The sequence below is a fragment of the Myotis lucifugus genome, unplaced genomic scaffold (assembly GCF_000147115.1).
Source record: "Myotis lucifugus unplaced genomic scaffold, Myoluc2.0 scaffold_540, whole genome shotgun sequence".
Taxonomy (NCBI): Eukaryota; Metazoa; Chordata; class Mammalia; order Chiroptera; family Vespertilionidae; genus Myotis; species Myotis lucifugus.
The window spans coordinates 49084-67665 of NW_005871588.1; the positions used below are offsets into that span (position 1 = coordinate 49084).

General features: G+C 46.0%; 1 protein-coding gene across 1 annotated transcript in view; it reads right to left on the reverse strand.

The window, feature by feature from the left end:
- POLN (DNA polymerase nu) overlaps positions 1-18582 on the reverse strand; it is a gene marked incomplete at its 3' end in the record, with an annotated part of 75415 nt that overhangs the window by 46746 nt on the left and 10087 nt on the right. Inside the window, exons 3-6 of the mRNA XM_023745421.1 lie at positions 13481-13560; positions 10419-10913; positions 7517-7710; positions 1955-2067 (exon numbers count right to left, since the gene is read on the reverse strand). Coding sequence (XP_023601189.1) covers positions 1955-2067; positions 7517-7710; positions 10419-10913; positions 13481-13560 — 882 coding nt within the window. The remainder of the gene's footprint in view (positions 1-1954; positions 2068-7516; positions 7711-10418; positions 10914-13480; positions 13561-18582) is intronic.

Genomic DNA, 18582 nt, shown 5'->3' on the forward strand with positions numbered 1-18582 from the left:
CAGCTTTAATTGTGCTATACAAAAATAAGGCCTTGTCTTTAAGCAAGCTGAGTCTCGGATCACATCACACTGGGTGTGTCTTCTGGCATCGGCACACTGTGCTGGGCTAGGAGACTGATATTCACCTAAGCAGCCAGCCCTGGCGTCTGTGTTGCCGCCTGGGAAGTCTCTCACGCTGGAGGTCTGGAGCTCTGGGCGAGAAAGGCCGCAGTCACGCTGGCTGCCTGCCCCCAAGCCAGCGAGGCATGACTTTACCTCACAGTGGCTGGTAATGTAACTGACCCCCGAGGGTTTTTTCATTCTATTTGCCTTCTCAAAGCTCTATTATTCCAAAATTAAGGCTTCTTACCCACATGTCTTTTGGAAAATCCTTGGGGGAATCTGACAGTGCTGGAATAGTGGGGTCTGGTCCCCATAAACTCCTGTACCGAGTAAATTGAAGCCTGCCAGGACAAACCCCACACGGGGAGAAAATGCCAGGACTTGAAGAAGAAATGCCAACAAAATAGACTTTAAACAAACTAAGAAAATAATAAAATCTATGAAAAGTAAATAAATCAGAATTAGAAATACTTAGAAAATAGGTGACTTAGAAAAACTGAACAAAAAAAATAAAAGAATTCAGGAAGGAGCCGAAACCGGTTTGGCTCAGTGGATAGAGCGTCGGCCTGCGGACTGAAGGGTCCCAGGTTCGATTCCGGTCAAGGGCATGTGCCTGGGTTGTGGGCACATCCCCAGTAGGAGATGTGCAGGAGGCAGCTGGTCGATGTTTCTCTCTCATTGATGTTTCTAACTCTATCTCTCTCCCTTCCTCTCTGTAAAAAATCAATTAAAAAAAATACTTTAAAAAAAAAAAGAATTCAGGAAAGAGAAATACAAAATTTTTCAGAAATAAAAACTGGCATTACACAAAAGCAGATAAATGTAATAGATAATGCCTTAAGTTAAAAAAATGGAAAAGAGGAATTTTTTAAATAAAAAAGAAATAAAGAGATTGAAAATAGATTCTAGATAAAGTGGTAAATATGAAAGATAGACAAGAAGAGTTAACATATGAATAGGAGTTCAAACATCACAAGAAAGATGAACCACCACCAGGATGTAGCTCCTGATAGGACACACCACTACAGAGGTCAGGGTTAGAGTCAGGGTCAGGGTCCGGTCAAGCTCTGCGTTATGCAGCAGCCTTGCCCTCCAGAAATCCAGCGAGAATCCGACCCAGCCTCTGGATCTAGCTGCCAATTTATAAGAAAGAGAGCCGAGAGGGGAGCATGTTAATTGGCAAGAAGGGGATGCAATTGCCAAGTCCAGACTGTGGGAAATCCCCAGGACAAGCAAGCTGGTTCCATCAACAACAACAAAATAACTGCAAGGATCTAAAACAGAGAAGAGAACATATGGAGCAGAAGAGACTTAAGAAACATATTGCACCTATCCCAGGTATGGCTCCTAATTCAAACAAACTGTAAAACAAAGACAAACAGACAAAAGTATTTAAAGACAACTGGAAAGTGCAAACACTGCCTGAACGTCTAATGATATTAAAAGATTATTGCTAGTATGTGGGGGAGATAACAGTGATGGCATCATCTTAGAAATGACATCCTCGTATCTCGCTCACATGCTGAACTATTGCAGGCAATCTGCATCATGCTTGGGGTCCCATATGCAATAACCTAGGGCGGGCGTAGGCAGGGTGGGCCGTGAGAGGAGAGAAGGCGGGAGGCGTGGTGATTGTTGATGAGGGGGGCCTGCTGTTTCCACAGCGCCCTGACCAGCGTGTGGGTTTCCGCACCAACTCCTCCAGCTCTCGGTGGGCACCTCAGCCCGGACACTGCGGAGTTGGTGCTCACCCCGCAGATTCAGGGCTCAGCCCCACGAGACTGTTCCCGCTTCAAGCGCCAATCCCGGGTCCTGAGGCTCCCGTCCTCCCCACCCATCAGCCATAACTTACCGTGCTTCCAACTGCCATCATCACCCAAATACTGCAGCACGGTTCTCACAAAATCCTTAGCATTGAAACAAATCACAGGGCAGGTACATTTCAGGATCTGAAACAGCACGTTCCTAGAAGATGAAAAGACATTCACTGACTTAGACACTGATTAAGAACTTTTACCCTGAAAAAAATATTAGTACTACTCCACTGACAGCTATCACTCACATAGACTCCGTTATCCTGTGAGGTAGGTATTGTTAGGTCGGAGAGAGCCCAGGATCAGATACATGCAGACATGGGATGAGACAATGGACTTCCTCTGGAATTTCTCACAGACCTGGGATTTCTCACAGGTCAACGTGCCAGACACAGATACCTGCTTCTTCTCCCTGAATCCACATACTCCCCTGCAGCTGAAGCCTCCTCAACTGAATACCTCAGCTCATGTCCCCGCCCCTCACCCAACCGCAGTATAAAAAAAGCGCCCCCCTCCATGTTGGCGTGAATCCACGTGCCCTGTCTTTGGGGGTACGTGGGTCTCCCGGGGACGCAGAATAAACTTTCCTTTCCTTTCTTTTCTGATTCACTGGACTCTATTTCTTGCGCCGCCTCCTGAGCCACCTAACCTAACAGGTATGACCTCTTAACTGCGTTTTATAGGTGAGGAAGCTGAGACACAGAGAGGCTAAGGAATGAGCCAAGGGGACATAGCAGTTCAGGCGAAGCCCCATTACCCACAGACAAAGACCCAAATTCCCGAGCAGAGCACACATACTCTGGGCTCCTTACAGCGGGCCCAACAGGACTGCCCAGCCCACGCCCCCAGCACCCCCCCCCCCAAACACTCTCCCTCGGCTCACACGGAGTCCTCTGTCCTCCATCGCCAGACTCTGCCGCGTCCTCTCACACTCGAGCCACTGCTCATGCTGTGCTCTTGCCTAAAATCCTCCTCCCACTTCTGCAAGCTGCTCACGCTGCTCCTGGAGGGTCTGGCCAGCTTCCCCGCAGGGAGCCGCCCCTGTGCCCCTTCTCCGCTCCTGCCCACCCAGCGGCTGCAGCGGGGACACAGCAGCGCGCCCGGAAACGCTCCCCCGTCACATCACGAGCTCCCGAACAGGCGGCTGCTAACAGCGCTGGTTTATCGAGCACTTTCCATGCGCAGATGGCACGCTACACACTTGAGAGGGGCTGCTGCACTGAAACCTCCCCACAGGCCCTCAGGCAGGCCTACGGCACTTACAGACAAGGACACTGAGGCCCAGAGAGGGTCAGCCATTTGCCCAGCGTTACACATCTGGCAAGTGGCCAAGCTGAGGTCTGGGACCCGGTGTGGCTGCGCCCGGCCCAGGCTGCAGCCTCCCTTCGGGTAGCTAACTGCGCACCAGCCAGTAGTGAGGGCCTTCGGATAGGCTGAGGGAGACAGAAACCCGAGCTCAACAGCTCTGCACGCTAAGCCAACCTGTATTTACACTTCGCTTGGCTGGCCTCGCAGACAGACACTTCGAGGCTTTTTGCATTTTCTTTGCATTTCACCTGGTTTCTCTTCAAGAGGGAGGCCAGGGTGGTAGGGAGGGCAAAGTGCCAACAGCCCAGGCCTGGCTCCGTGGGACTTGGGAGGGGTGCCCAGGAGGAGAGCGGGAGAGGGGAGACAGCGCACAGGGAGCAGGGCTGGCCCAGGAGCTTCCTTTCCCGCGGATGCTCCCACACCCTGGGCACTCGCACGTCCTTGGAGGGGCATCTACTGACTACAACAGCCCCACTGGTGAGATGCCGGCTCGCAGATTTCTATCCTATAAGACAAACAACTAAAGGAATACCCTGTAAGCAAAGTGGCTAAAACAGTGTGTTTCATAAGTCGGTTATATAGGTGGGCTACGTCACACCTGCAAAACGAAAAGGCAGCTAGGATATGAAAAGGCTAGCACTGAGTGTAAAAATGAAGGCTTGAACTGAAATCTCAAGACTGATCTCTGACTACCTCTCAGTCTCAGTTTCCTCATCTATAAAATGGAAATAATAAGCCCTAACACATACAGTTAATATTAAGAGTAAGAGAGAGCATGCATGCGAAAAGATCTTGCACGGGTATTTAATAAATGTTATTAAATTTGTATTATGCAAACATTTTTTAAAATGTCGAAGACTTGGGATCATTCCACTGTATGGTATTTAAGGCAATGTTTTCATATAATTGTCCTGGACCTTACAAAAATTTAAACTCAATACTCATTCATTAATTAATAACATTGATTAAATATTTATTAGGCATACAGAATTAAAATGGCAATAAGTACTTATTAATAATAACCTTAAATGTAAATGGATTAAATAATCCAATCAAAAGACATAGGGTAGCTGAATGGATACAAAAACATGACCCAACTATATGCTGTCTATAAGAGACCCACCTCAGAACAAGCGACTCACACAGGATGAGAATGAAGAGATGGAAAAAATTTCCCATGCAAATGGAAACGAAAAAAAGCTGGGATGGCAATACTCGTATCTGACTAAATAGACTTCGAAATGAAGGCCATCACAAGAGACAGTAAGGTCACTACATAATATTAAAGGGATCGACCCAACAAGAGGATATAACCCTGTAAACACATAGGCACCCAATACAGGAGCCCTTAAATATATAAAGACTTATGGAGGACCTTAGGAGAGAGATCGACAACAACAGTCATACTAGGGGACTTTAACGCCCCAGATCCCGAGACACAGAAGTATGGAGCAGACTAGAATCTCAGCGTGAAGGCGGGGGTGGGGGTGGGGGTGGGGGGTGAGTGTGTGGGTGGATCTTCCCTCTGAGAACAACCGAAGAACGTGTGTGCACATATACATAACCCACGGACACCAACGATGGGGTGGTGGAGGCCAGGGGCAGGGGTGGGGCAGGCTGTAAGGAAGAAAAAGGGGGCATATGTAATACTTTCAACAAGAAAGATTTTTTTTAAAGCCCATGTTTTTATTATTTTTTTTCCTGTTAATCTTCACCTGAGGATATTTTTTTCATTGGTTTTTAGAGAGAGTAAAAGGGAGGGGGAGAGACAGACAGAGAGAAACATTGATGTGAGAGAGACACATCGATTAGTTGCCTCCCACATGTGCTCTGACCAGGGCTGGGGATTGAGCCTGCAACCGAGGTACATGCCCTTGACTGGAATCGAACCCACAACCCTAAAGCCTAAGGGTTTACGCTCTAACCACTGAGCCGAACCAGCTAGGGCAAGAGCCCATGTTTTTAGAGCTGCATCCTGAGACATGTGACACAAATGACATGTCTGGTGTTTTCCTTAATCCCAGCCCCGTACCCCTCCCCTTCTGTTTGGATAACTGGCCTGGGAGAATGGGATATGGGCGTCATATTATTCTCTCTACTTTTGCATTTTCATAATTTGCTTTCTTGGTTTAAAAAAACATAAAGGAACGAGGCGGCCAGTTGTGCAGCGATCTGGGAGAACGATGCAGGAGAGGAGCAGCTGGCAGAGGCTGTGGGCAGAGGCTCCCCGAGCTCGGGAGCAGCAAGGAGGTGGGTACAGGGACAGCGGGGAGAGGGGATGAGGCCAAGGCAGTGGAGCAGCTGCAGGCTCTTGGGGAACTCTGGCTTTTCCTCAGAGCGACCAGGAGCTGTGGGAGGGTGTGGAGCGGGCGGTGGCGTGGCTGGTTTCTGTGTGGACAGGGCCTCTCCGGGTGCTGTGCTAAACAGACTGAAGACGGGGGAGGCAGGAGACCAGCTGAAGCTCTCACTGGGACTCGGTCAGGAGGCAGGGCCTGCACCGCGGCCGCAGCAGGGGGAGAGGGCTGAGTCTAGCTATTTTGAAGGCAGAGCCAATGGATTCACTGAGATTAGACGTAGAGAGACATTAAAGATGATGCCAAGACTGCTGCCTGAACCCACGGAGGGCTAATGCGGCCACGAACCAGGAAGAGAGCAGCCGGGGGAGGCAGGTTTCAGGGAGACAGGAGGTCAGTGCTGCACATGTTCAGGCCGAAGTGACTGTTAGATGTCCAATGGAGAGTGTCACGTAGGATACAAAACCCAGAATTCAGAAGAGGCCATGCAAATACAGGGCTGTATCCGCACAGAGGCCTTCCACAGGACAGACCTGACTGATGGCCCTTCCGAAAGGAAATTACATAAAGGCAGGTTATAGGTTTCTTGGGAGCAGAGTGCTGTATCTGTCATTGTCCCATTCTCACCAAAAATTACTGTCGTGTAAGTGCCTGACATTAGCTTTTGATCGCATGGTATCCATTTTCAAAGACCTCCATCATGAACAGACGTGATGCCAGCCGTACGCCACAGCTCCTAGCGAACCAGCCACAAGGATCTAGGCCACCCCCACCCACGAAGGTCCCTCGCGCAGAAAGCCCTGGGCAACCTAGATAACTGACCGCATGAGTGACCCTGCTTTTCCCTTCCTGTGCCCTGACTCCCACTCTTAGGCGTCCATTAGCCAATAAAGAGTAAGCCCTCGAAACCCTAGGCACCCCCCTCAGATGGGAAGCAAGGCAGAGCCCAGGTCCACGCTCTCTCCCTCACACACAGCCTCGCCGTGTTCCCTCCAGGACCATGAATAATACATATTCTTCCTCACAGTTTCCTGCTGCTGTTTGCAGAAGGGCGTCCTGTGATCACAGCAAGAACCACAGGAGCCGGTCCAGCCTCCATGTCGGGCCTGTGGGGAAATGTCTGTGGAGGCCACCCCCCCCCCCCCCCGCCACCGTCATACAGGCTGCGGGGAGCGCCTCTAACATTCCTGGCAGAGCGCATCCCTACCCACAGGCTGGGACTCACAGCCATGACCTAAAACTCACCGGAGCCAATGAAACTGGTGAGATGAAGGGCCAGGCCTAGGCCCCACCGCTCACCCTGAGCCTCCGGGAGCTCCTGGTCAGGGCAGCAGCTTCAAGGAGCTCCCTCGGGGCCGCTAACTGGCCTGAACCCAGAGGCCTGGGCACACAGGAAGGGCAAGTGCCCACCCAAGGTGGAAGCCCCAGCCAGGCTGACGCCACCAGGGAAGAAACGGGAGGAGGGGCACAGGCTCCAAGCCACAGCAGGATTCTCAGGACCGAGGAGCACAGAAGCCCTCCTGTGGGAGCATTCTAGACACTGAGAAGGCAGGTGCGTGTGACACTGTCCTGCCTACTTCCTCAGAAAGAAGCTTTGAAATGAGCAGTATCTTGGTGGCATTGAGGACAGTTTGCTGTTTGAAGGAGTGACAACCTCACTTTCTGATACTGTCACTGAGTCAATGACCAGTGTGACGAGGAGAAGCACCTGGGACTTGGGCAGTGACAGGGGTTTGGCCTGGGATGATGGTTTTCTCACCAACTTCTCATTGAGATGTTGATTCAAGTCCTGGAGCAGGTCCCCACAGACACCCTTTGTGGGGGCGGGGGGGGGGGACCAGTGTTAGAGGTTTCTGTCTTTTAGATCCATTTTATTTTCCTGGGCCCATATGAAACGTCTAAAAGTTTAAACAATTACAGTTGAAGCTTGGGAAACTTTAAATCGGGATAAATCAGGCAGGTACGCAGACTTCAGGAGAATGAGGAAGATTTTCTTGCCTGGCAAATTGATTCTGTGCTTCTTGTTCTTGGCTGCAAACAGCAGACTGCACCGTTTCTATGTAGATGCACCGATCGCTGGGTCTGACTCCTGCCTCCAGAACACGGCCAGGGGCTGAGGCAGCCGCAGGACCGCAGCCTTCTGCGTGGCTCTGTAGCAACATCACAATTCCTTTCACAGAGGAAACTAGAGCCTGTGAATAGACAATGAAATAAAGTTTCAATATTAAACATAGACAATATGTTTATTCAAGAAAGATATGTCATATTTTCTCATTAAAAAGACAGAAAAGGGCCCTAACTGGTGTGGCTCAGCGGATAGAGCATCGGCCTGCGGACTCAAGGGTCCCATGTTCGATTCCAGTCAAGGGCATGTACCTGGGTTGTGGGCATGTCCCCAGTAGGGAATGTGCAGGAGGCAGCTGATCGATGTTTCTCTCTCATCGATGTTTCTAACTCTCTATCCCTCTCCTTTCCTCTCTGTAAAAATCAATAAAATATATATTTTTTAAAAAGACAGAAAAGGCCTAAAGTTAAATTTGTCAATGAACAGCTCTTTAATAACAATCAAGGCCAGAAACCAGACCCATCTTACTCTCCAAATCTAGTCTCCTTCCTATTCACCATCAAAACAGAAGTCTTAGCCAGTGCTAAGGATACAACAGGAAAGAAATAAAAGACATATAAATCAGAAAGGGAGAATTATACTGTCTCTATTTACAGACGATACAACTGTCTGCATAGAAAACCCAAAGGAATCTACAGAAAAACTTACCAAGGTTGCAGGATACAAGATCAAAACAATAAAACCAATTGCATTCTGATACACTAACAACAACATGTTCATCTATAATAAGCTCAAAAATAAAGATTAAAAAAAATAAACATGTAAAACTGAACTTGTAAAAAAAATATCGTTTTTAATAACTATTCTAAAAAATGAAATACTTAGGAATCATCATAATATACAGGATGTATATGCTGAAAGCCACAAAACACTGGTGAAAGAAATCAGAGAAGACCTAAGTAACTGAGAGACATACCATGCTCAAGGATTACAAAACCCAAAATAATAAGAATGTCATTCATGTCCCACCTGGAGTACCAAAAACTGAATGTCAATTTTCCCAGGTTAATCTGTAGAACCAAGAAGATCAATAAACCCCAAGTACAAGAAACATGAAGAAAATTACATCCCTATGCTCATAGCAGCATTATTTACAATAGCCAAGATCTGGAAACAGCCCAAGTGCCCATCAGCAGATGAGTGGAAACAAAAGTTGTGGTATACTTAAACCATGGAATACTATCTTCTATCTATATAAAACCCTAATATGCAAATCAACCAAACAGTGGAATGACCAGTCGCTATGACGTGCACTGACCACTAGGGGGCAGACGCTCAATGCAGGAGCGTTGGTGGCGGGGGGGGGGGGGGGGCAACGCCGGAACAGCCAAGGCAGGTGCAAGCGGGAGGCCCCCCCCCCCCCGCCACATCGCCCCGCTGGTCACCCTAGAAGGAGGCGACTGGCGGCGGTGGCGAGGGGAGGGGCCAGCGAGCAGGCAGCGCTAGGCCAAGGTGGGTGTGAGTGGGAGCCCCGATCACCCCGCCAGTCAACCTACAGATCTGCCCTGATCGCCAGCCAGGCCTAGGGACCCTACCTGTGCACGAATTTCCTGCACCAGCCTCTAGTGCAGCAGTTCTCAACCTGTGGGTCGTGACCCCTTTGGGGATCGAATGACCCTTTCACAGGGGTCGTCTAAGACCATCGGAAAAGACATATATAATTACATATTGTTTTTGTGATTAATAACTATGCTTTAATTATGTTCAATTTGTAACAATGAAAATACATCCTGCATATCAGATATTTACATTACGATTCATAACAGTAGCAAAACTACAGTTATGAAGTAGCAATGAAAATAATTTTATGGTTGAGGGTCACCATAACATGAGGAACTGTATTAAAGGGTCGCGGAATTAGGAAGGTTGAGAACCACTGCTCTAGTGTGATTATAAAAAAGAAGGAACTCTTACTCTTTGCAATAGCATGGATAGACCTAGATAGTATTATGCTAAGTAAAATAAGTCAGTCAAAGAAAGACAAATACCATATGATATCATTAATATGTGGAATCTAATGAACAGAATAAACTGACGAACAAAATGGAACCAGAAGCATGGAAACATGGAACATACTGGCAGGTTCCAGAGGGGAGGGGTGTGGGGATGACTGGATAAAGAAGGTGAAGAGATTGGCTAAAGAGCATATATGCATACCCCACGGACATGGACAAAAGTGTGGTGAAGGCCAAGGCAAGGGGAGGCGGAGGTGGGTGGAGGTGGGAAAAGGGGTGAAAATTCGGGGGCCTCTACAATAGTTAACATTAAAAACTTTTCATTTTAAAAAATGAGCAAAAGATTTGAATGGACCATTTACCAAAGAAGATGTACAAATGTCCAATCAGCACATGAGAAGATGCTCAATGTCATCATATATTAGGGAAATACCATTTAAAACCAAAATGAAACACCATGTCACATCCACTCAAATGACTAAAATAATAAAAGACGGCCTTAGCCAGTTTAGCTCAGTGGATAGAGTGTCGGCCTGTGGACTGAAGGGTCCTGGGTTCAATTCTGATCAATGATTCTCTTTCATCGTTGATGTTTCTCTCTCTCTCTCTCTCTCTCTCTCTCTTTCTCCCCCCTTCCCTCTCTGAAATCAATAAAAATGTATTTTAAAAAACACTACGCATTATCAATAGCTTACCAATGGGGAGAAGGGAAGGCTTAAAATCTTATTTCTAGCTCTCCCATTATAATCAGACACTAGAAACATGGGTTTCTCTTTTGGTGCCAGAAAAACAAAACAAACAAAAGCCACAGTTTACTAACCTGGTCAGCTCTTAGCTGGGTTGAACCATCCTTGTACATCAGAGTTACCACCAGGGATACTGCCTGTCTGAGCATTTCAATCAGCTGGCTTTTCTCCAAATCATCCAAATGCCTGATGTCACAGAACTGGTTTCTGAATGCCCCTGAGTTCCCGGAATTCAGGGCGGCTTCCGCCTCCTCAGCATCTTCTTTCAATGCCATATGTTTACTCGTTTTCTCTGGTGAATTATGACACGTAATATGTTTTCTTTTAAGATTCATGCTTTCTTTATTTTCATTATTTATATATTGTTTTAGGAAGTGTTTTCTTTTATGTTCCTTCTCCTGTAGAACTGAAGCCGCTTGGTTACACTGTGGAGTTGGACAGCTGGAAGGAGCCTGTGAGCTGATGTTCTGTCTTTGCTCAGTAAACAGCTGATCTGTGAGTCTGATACTGGAGGACTGAGAGAGTCTGAGGGAAGCACTTGGTGTCTGGCTTGTGAAAGAATTAAGATCCTATGGAAAAGTGGAAAACATTTCATTAGCATATGGCTCTGTAAGACAGAGATCTATAAAGCGCATCTAAAGTGAAGTGGGAACACAGCTTCGCATTATCTAGATCCAGCTGTCTAGTGAATGACATAGTGTCTTCCAGAGCGGACACCCTTTCAACCCAGGCAGGAGCACATGTGTGAGTCACAGGCGGGACCAGGTGGGAGCTCAAAAAGTCTGCAACCACAGCCTGTGCGGGACTCGTGCAAGTGACCAGAGAAGCCATGGACGGGAGTAAGTTCAGATGTGCAGAAGACTGAAGGTTAAAAATTCACAACTTCCGCCCTAACCGGTTTGGCTCAGTGGATAGAGTGTCGACCTGCAGACTCAAGGGTCCCAGGCTCGATTCCGGTGAAGGGCATGTACCTTGGTTGCGGGCACATCCCCAGTAGGAAGTGTGCAGGAGGCAGCTGATCGATGTTTCTCTCTCATTGATGTTGCTAACTCTCTATCCCTCTCCCTTCCTCTCTGTAAAAAAATCAATAAAATATATTTTTTTAAAAATTCACAACTTCCAAGTAAAGGTCTTTATAGAGAAACTGAAACTGCCACAACTATTTGATATGTTAATCTATCTACTGAAAATTTATTTAAAATATGGCTCAGCAGCAAGACTCTGCCTCGATCTAGCAGTATGTGATGTCCATTCAAAGAATCACAGACCAACTGAGGGGGAGGGGGATCTATGCCTATCCATTTCATTATGGGATTCATGTACAATAAAATGTTATTTTAATGTTTATTTTTTAGGTTTTATGATATATTTATGTTGTTTTAAATAACTATATACTAATAGTACTTTTAAATAATTTTGAAAGAAAACTTTTTAACACTTGGTAATAGGATCACAGAAAATTTTAATTTATACTCATTTTTATAGTAGAGAAGTATTATGAAGTTTTCAAGAAAAGATTTTCAAGCTTAACATTATATTACATTATAAATCTGTGGAGGTGTATACAAAAAAAGGAGTGCAGCCCAGCCGGTGTGGGTCAGTGGCTGAACATCGACCCAGGAACCAAGAGGTCACCATTCGATTCCCGGTCAGGACTTGATCCCCAGTGCGGGGTGTGCAGTAGGCAGCCAATCTATGATGTTTCTTTCTCATTCATGTTTCTATCTCTCTATCTCTCTCCCTTCTTCTCTCTCTAAAAATCAATAGAAAAAATTTTTTTAAAGGCATTTATGGAGAAAAGGAAAGTATAAAAAATTCAGATTGTTGAAGAATGTCTTGCTGAAGTATTTTCTTAAAGGGATGATTATGGGTGATAAGTTACCAGGGTATAGTAAGTATTTAGATTTTAGTGGATATATTCTAGACAACGACATACAGTTTTAAAAATGTCAATATTATCAATACACCAGAAATCATACCCTATGAAACTTACAAATTTTGTGATGAACCTTTTAAATGTCAACTTAGAAATGGCAGAAGGTCCATGTCTTTTCAAAATTCTTTAGAGAGAAAGGACACAAAAATGTTTGAGGACCTCTGCCTCCGGGATCCAAGAAGCACAGTTTGAACACCGTGGAGAGAGCACCTCCACTCCCTTACTAATCCGTTTTCTGTCAAAGGCGTCTCTCCCTCTACTTCCGGGCAAATTATCAGGGACGGGTCCTATTTAACTACAGGGAGTTGAGATTACATCAAGTTGGCCTGGGATTTGAACACAGTAGTTGGCTTCACAGTTCGTTCCTTTAACCACTGTGTGGCCTCCACCTGTATCATAGACGAGGCCTTTAGTGATATGGCCTCTTCTCTCTCTCTCCTCAAGCCCAAACCATGTAATGCCCCTACTGTGAATTTTATGCCCGTTCCTTTCTGAACTTCTCTTTATTTCCACTATCCAAAAGTTTCAAGCTCTCTTCCCTTTACCTGAAAAGCGTTCTCAGAGTCCTTCCCCAACTCTCTAATGGCTGACCATCTCCTAATCACACTTTAGATATCAACTCAGGTATAATTTTCATAATTAAAAGAAAGACATCCCAGACTTCTCTTCATACCACCCAGAAAAAGCCAACTGGAATAGCACAAAGCCTGGGTTAGAAGTCTCTCCTGCTGTTTGGAACTGACTTCCCTCGTGACACTTAACACACCTTGTCATAGAAACCCTTCATACTTCTGTCTTCCTCTTCCCCTCATATGAATTAACCCAAAAGCTCCTGAAGAACAATCCCCCCCCCCCCCACTTTTAAAAACCATTGTATTGCCCGGCTGCAGTGCCTCAGTGGTTGAGCATCAACCTATGAACCAGAAAGTCACGGTCTGATTCCCAGTCAGGGCACATGCCTGGGTTGCAGGTTCGATCCCATTGTGGAGCATGCAGGAGACAGCCGATCAATGGTTCTCCCTCATCATTGATGTTTCTATCTCTCTCTCGCCCTCTCCCTTCCTCTCTGAGATGAATAAAAATATGTTTAAAAACAAACCATTGTATCCACGGTGCCTAGCATATAGTAGACACTTAACAAATATTTGTTCCATAAGTGAAGGTTATCTGTTATAATTATTCACATTTGCAATGACTTACCATTTTTTCTAGTGCTTGATTCTTCCCATCTTCAGGTAGTACTGAATACTTAACACTGGGTTTGTTTACCACTTCTGCAGCTTTAAAAACACAAAAAAGAAACACGAGGCATTAACGAATCACTGAAATCTAAGTCACATAATCAGTGAATATTGAAAATAGTCTCTACAGTTGTGCTATTTACTCATTATTTACTTAAAACAACATAATAAAATTCACAATCAAAATGACTAGTACCATTGTAAGGAACATTTTTATGTAAAGTATCTTTAAATTAACTGGAGGCAGATTCATGTAATCGTGAAATGTTTATTAAAAATTACTACCTGGCATTTATATTTGAATACTTGATTCTGAAAACCCTTATAAGAAACCTAATAAGTATTAAAGGTTTGAGGAAATTCTTAGACTGAATAGTATTGCAATGGAACAATGAGAGATTCAGTAAAACATCATTACTACAAACTTCTGATGTAAATTTAGCTTTCTTTCATTTTAATAAGCCTGGGCTGATCAGTGTTAGAATCTGAATCCACCCCCAGGCAACATGACTCAGGAGTCTGTGCTCATAACCACTGTGATGTACGCTGCCTCTGTGGCAATGATAGATAACGACCAAGAAATGCAAATGAAGGGAACACTTTCACTTACCAAAAAAAAAGTTATATTTAGGATAAGTTTACAAGAAAGGGACTAGGCACTAAAAGATTAAAACTTAAAACCTTGCCCATGGCTCAGTGATTGAGCATCGACCTATGAACCAGGAGGTCACGGTTCAATTCTCCGTCAGGGCACAAGCCCAAGTTGTGAGCTCGATCCCCAGTAGGGGACATGCAGGAGGCAGCCAATCAATGATTCTCTCTCATCATTGATGTTTCTATCTCTCTCTCCCTCTCCCTTCTTCTCTGAAATCAATAAAAATATATTTTTGAAAAAGACCTTTTTAAAAAACACACCTTAAAATCTTATGAAATGGCATAACACAAGATCTATACAAATGGAAAGACATAGCATTGGGATATATGCAAAATGTTTAATTCTTCCAAACACCAACTTAATGCAGAGTCAATCAGAGACCTTACAGGGCTCTTTTAATTGAAAAAATAATGAAATGTTAAATATCTGAAAATAGACAAGTCACAAAAATGAAAGACTTGCCTTGCCAGATTACCAGAATATACTATAAAGCCACTATAATCAAATCTATATGGTATTTGAATAGGAATAGAAGAAGAGATCTCTAGAAAAAATCCAGAAACTGACCCCAAGACTTACGAGACTTTAATATACAACAAAGATGGTGTTTTAATTAAGTAGCAAAGGACACATTAAGAAATAGGGGTGGTACAACCAGCACCACTTCGAAAAGAAAATAATACATTGGGAAAACTACTTGGGACAAAAACGACAAAGGATTAATACCTGCATTCTACAACAAGGCTTACACCTGGACGAAAAAGACCAACAACTTAAAAGAAAAAGGAGTAAAAGGTAGGAAAGGCAATATACAAAATAGCAAATCCCCCAAAGCAAACAAACAGGATATAATGCTCAAACTCATGAGCAGCCAGGAAAATGAAAACCAATGTAATTGGAGATGGATGGGGATAGGTAGTTTCATGCATTGCTGGTAAAAATGTGGCTACAGTAAGTCCTCACTTAATATCATCAATCGGTTCTGTGACTTTAAGCCAGATGCTGTATAACAAAACCAACTGTACCACCAACTAATCGCGATAGACAAGAGTTAAGTTCCTATGGCGCCGCATCAAAGTGATGACAAAAAATGTTGAGGACCTGCTGTAGTTAGAATCTTTTTGGAAAGCAAACTGCCAACACTTATTAAAATAAAAAATATATGCAGCACCTTTAGGAGTTGGGAAAAAATGGACTGATCCCAAGAGAGCAAAGATGGGCCTCTTGGGCCAATGACGTGCTATTTCTTGCTTTTTTTTTTTAATATATTTTATTGATTTTTTTTTACAGAGAGGAAGGGAGAGGGATAGAGAGTTAGAAACATCAATGAGCGAGAAACATCGATCAGCTGCCTCCTGTACACCTCCCACTGGGGATGTGCCCGCAACCAAGGTACATGCCCTTGACTGGAATCGAACCTGGGACCTTTCAGTCCGCAGGCCTACGCTCTATCCACTGAGCCAAACCGGTTAGGGCTATTTCTTGCTTTTTGGGTGAAGGATACAGGGGTGTTCAGTTTGTGAAATTTTGAGCTATAACCCTAGGATAGATGAGGTGTGTGTGTTGGTGTGCGTGTGTGTGTAACCTCAATTTAAAAAACAGACAAAACATATAAATATATAAATCATCTAACCAAACAACCTCACTCCTGGCTGTTTCACAGAAATATATGCAACAGTAAATATTTTAGATCAAAATGTTTATGGCAGAATTGCTTTATGGCAAAGGACTGATGCCAGTCAGGAGGGAGGTCGATGAATCAATTATGTAACGTCCACACTCTGAGCACATAGCCATTGAGAGAATGGCTTGAAGCAGTATCAGTTGACTTGGAGATGCAGAAATCAGTGAAAATGTGATCCCATTTTTAAAGTGAGTGACCAAACCTCCCCATTTGTGCACACGTTACACGCATGCACTGCCCAGGTGTTGCCCCCAGTGGCCATCTAGAAGAGGAGTTTCTGTTCAGAAAGGTTCCTGGGAAGCGCTCTCAGCACCGACATCTGCAGGCGAGTGAAGGTGCCGTCGCTACACAGGGAGCTGACGTGGCCCTGCAGAGCTGTCCCCTGTTGGGTTAGGGAGCTGGGCCTCATCCTCAGCACCCACCAGTCACTGGATTGTTTCCTCCTGGGAAAGCCCTGTGTCCTTGGGCCAAGCAGTTTCTCTGCAGCTGAGGCGGTCAGCAGGAGGCGCTGTGTGAGCAGCCTACCAGCAAGGACCTAGCTCTGGGCACCCCTGGCGCCACCACACTAGTCCCACACTCGGCCACTGGCTTCAGATCATTCTGAGCTGCTTCTTCCGGATTCTGTGCCTCTTCCTGGGGAAACTTTTAAAAGGAAGGGCAGCAGCACTGCAGCTCGCCTCCAAGCTGCAAATGCCATTCGTCTCCCTCTCCTGCAACCATACGAAGGCCCCTCACCCTGGCCGAGCACCTCTGGTGGCCTAGGTACCTTACTGACGAGTGACCAACCCCTCACCCGAGAGTGAGCCCGTGGTCACCATGCCTTCCTCAGGCCAGGGCCGACGTGTGCTGTGAAATGTGGGCAGGGGACCGAGGTGGCCAATCTTTTCACCTTGGTGCCAAGTACATGCTTCCCTGCCCCCATCATATACTAGTAACAGCAGCCCTAACATGACCAGGTCCTTCCGGAGCAGGATGGAGATGGCATTCCTTGCCTGCCAGGCTCTTCACATAAGGAACTTGGAATGACCGGGTGGCAGCTGGACCTTGGAATGGAGTGGTACCCTTCTTGTGCCACTGGTGGGCTGCCCCTCGGAGAGTCAGGACAACCTGTAGGACCCAGACTGTTGGTACGCAGGGCCACTCCTACTTCCACCTTTTGGTTCCGACCCCGTAATTGTACACATGGGAGACAATGCACCGTCGTGGCCAGTGATGTACTGTGTCCACTGCACCCGGGAGGGTCCTGCGCCATCTCTGAGAGGCGTCATCCCCAGGCTGGCACCCGAGCTGTGCCTGCTACAGGCCACTCACCGCTCCACTGGAGTGGTGTTCATGGTGTGTAGCTGTGAGGGAGCGTGTGTCCCATGACCATGCCCACTCAGCCCCTCCCCTGTAAAGCGGGTCCCCATATCTAACGTGCTGCTAAGCGGAGTCTGTGTCTGTGGACCAGACAGTCTGGAGCCGATACCAGAGCTCACAGAGGCCCTGCAAGCCCAGGCCTGAAACACGTGTCCATTCCGGTCAAGACCAACCTCTGCGCCTTTGGGGGCACAAGGGGCTCAGTGCTATCACCTTGCCAGCAAGTGACTTTTTCCTCAAAGGGTGATGCCACTGGGACCGAGCGCTTGGTCTGTGTTGGAAGGTTGAACATTCGGTGACGCAATAGCTAGACCAGCCCTGGTGAAGAGGAGCGCCATGCTGTTGGGCCACACCCAGCCTCGCCCAGACTCAGTTACTCCGTAAGAGCCCACAGTGCCTGTCCTGGGGCAGGTGACAGGCTGGGGACATCACCTGGCCGAGTCTTTCTCACTTGGTTCTGTCCTTCGGCAGCTGCTCCCCGTGCCCACTAGCACCATAATCCTGAGCCTGCTGCTGCTCCTTGGTATTTAATCCCATTACTAGTGAAAATGCTTCAAGTGCTCCCTGTTCAGATCACTTTTTTTTTTTAATTAAATCTTTATTGTTCAGATTATTACATTGGTTCCTCTTTTTTCCCCACCATAACTCCCCTTCACCCAGTTCCCACCCCACCCTCCGCCCTCACTCCCTACCCACTGTCCTCATCCATAGGTGCACGATTATTGTCCAATCTCTTCCCGCATCCCCCACACCCCTTCCCCCCCAAAAAATAGTCAGTCCATTCCCTTTCTATGTCCTGATTCTATTACAATCACCAGTTCATACTGTTCATCAGATTATTTATTCACTTGATTTTTAGATTCACTTGTTGATAGATGTGTATTTGTTGTTCATAATTTGTATCTTTACCTTTTTCTTCTTCTTTCTCTTCTTAAAGGATACCTTTCAGCATTTCATATAATACTGGTTTGGTGGTGATGAACTCCTTTAGCTTTTTCTTATCTGTGAAGCTCTTTATCTGACCTTCACTTCTGAATGATAGCTTTGCTGGATAAAGTAGTCTTGGTTGTAGGTTCTTGGCATTCATCACTTTGAATATTTCTTGCCACTCCCTTCTGGCCTGCAAAGTTTCTGTTGAGAAATCAGCTGACATTCGTATGGGTACTCCCTTGTAGGTAACTGACTGTCTTTCTCTTGCTGCTTTTAAGATTCTCTCTTTGTCTTTTGCTCTTGGCATTTTAATTATGATGTGTCTTGGTGTGGTCCTCTTTGGATTCCTTTTGTTTGGGGTTCTCTGCGCTTCCTGGGCTTGGAAGTCTATTTCTTTCACCAGGTAGGGGAAGTTTTCTGTCATTATTTCTTC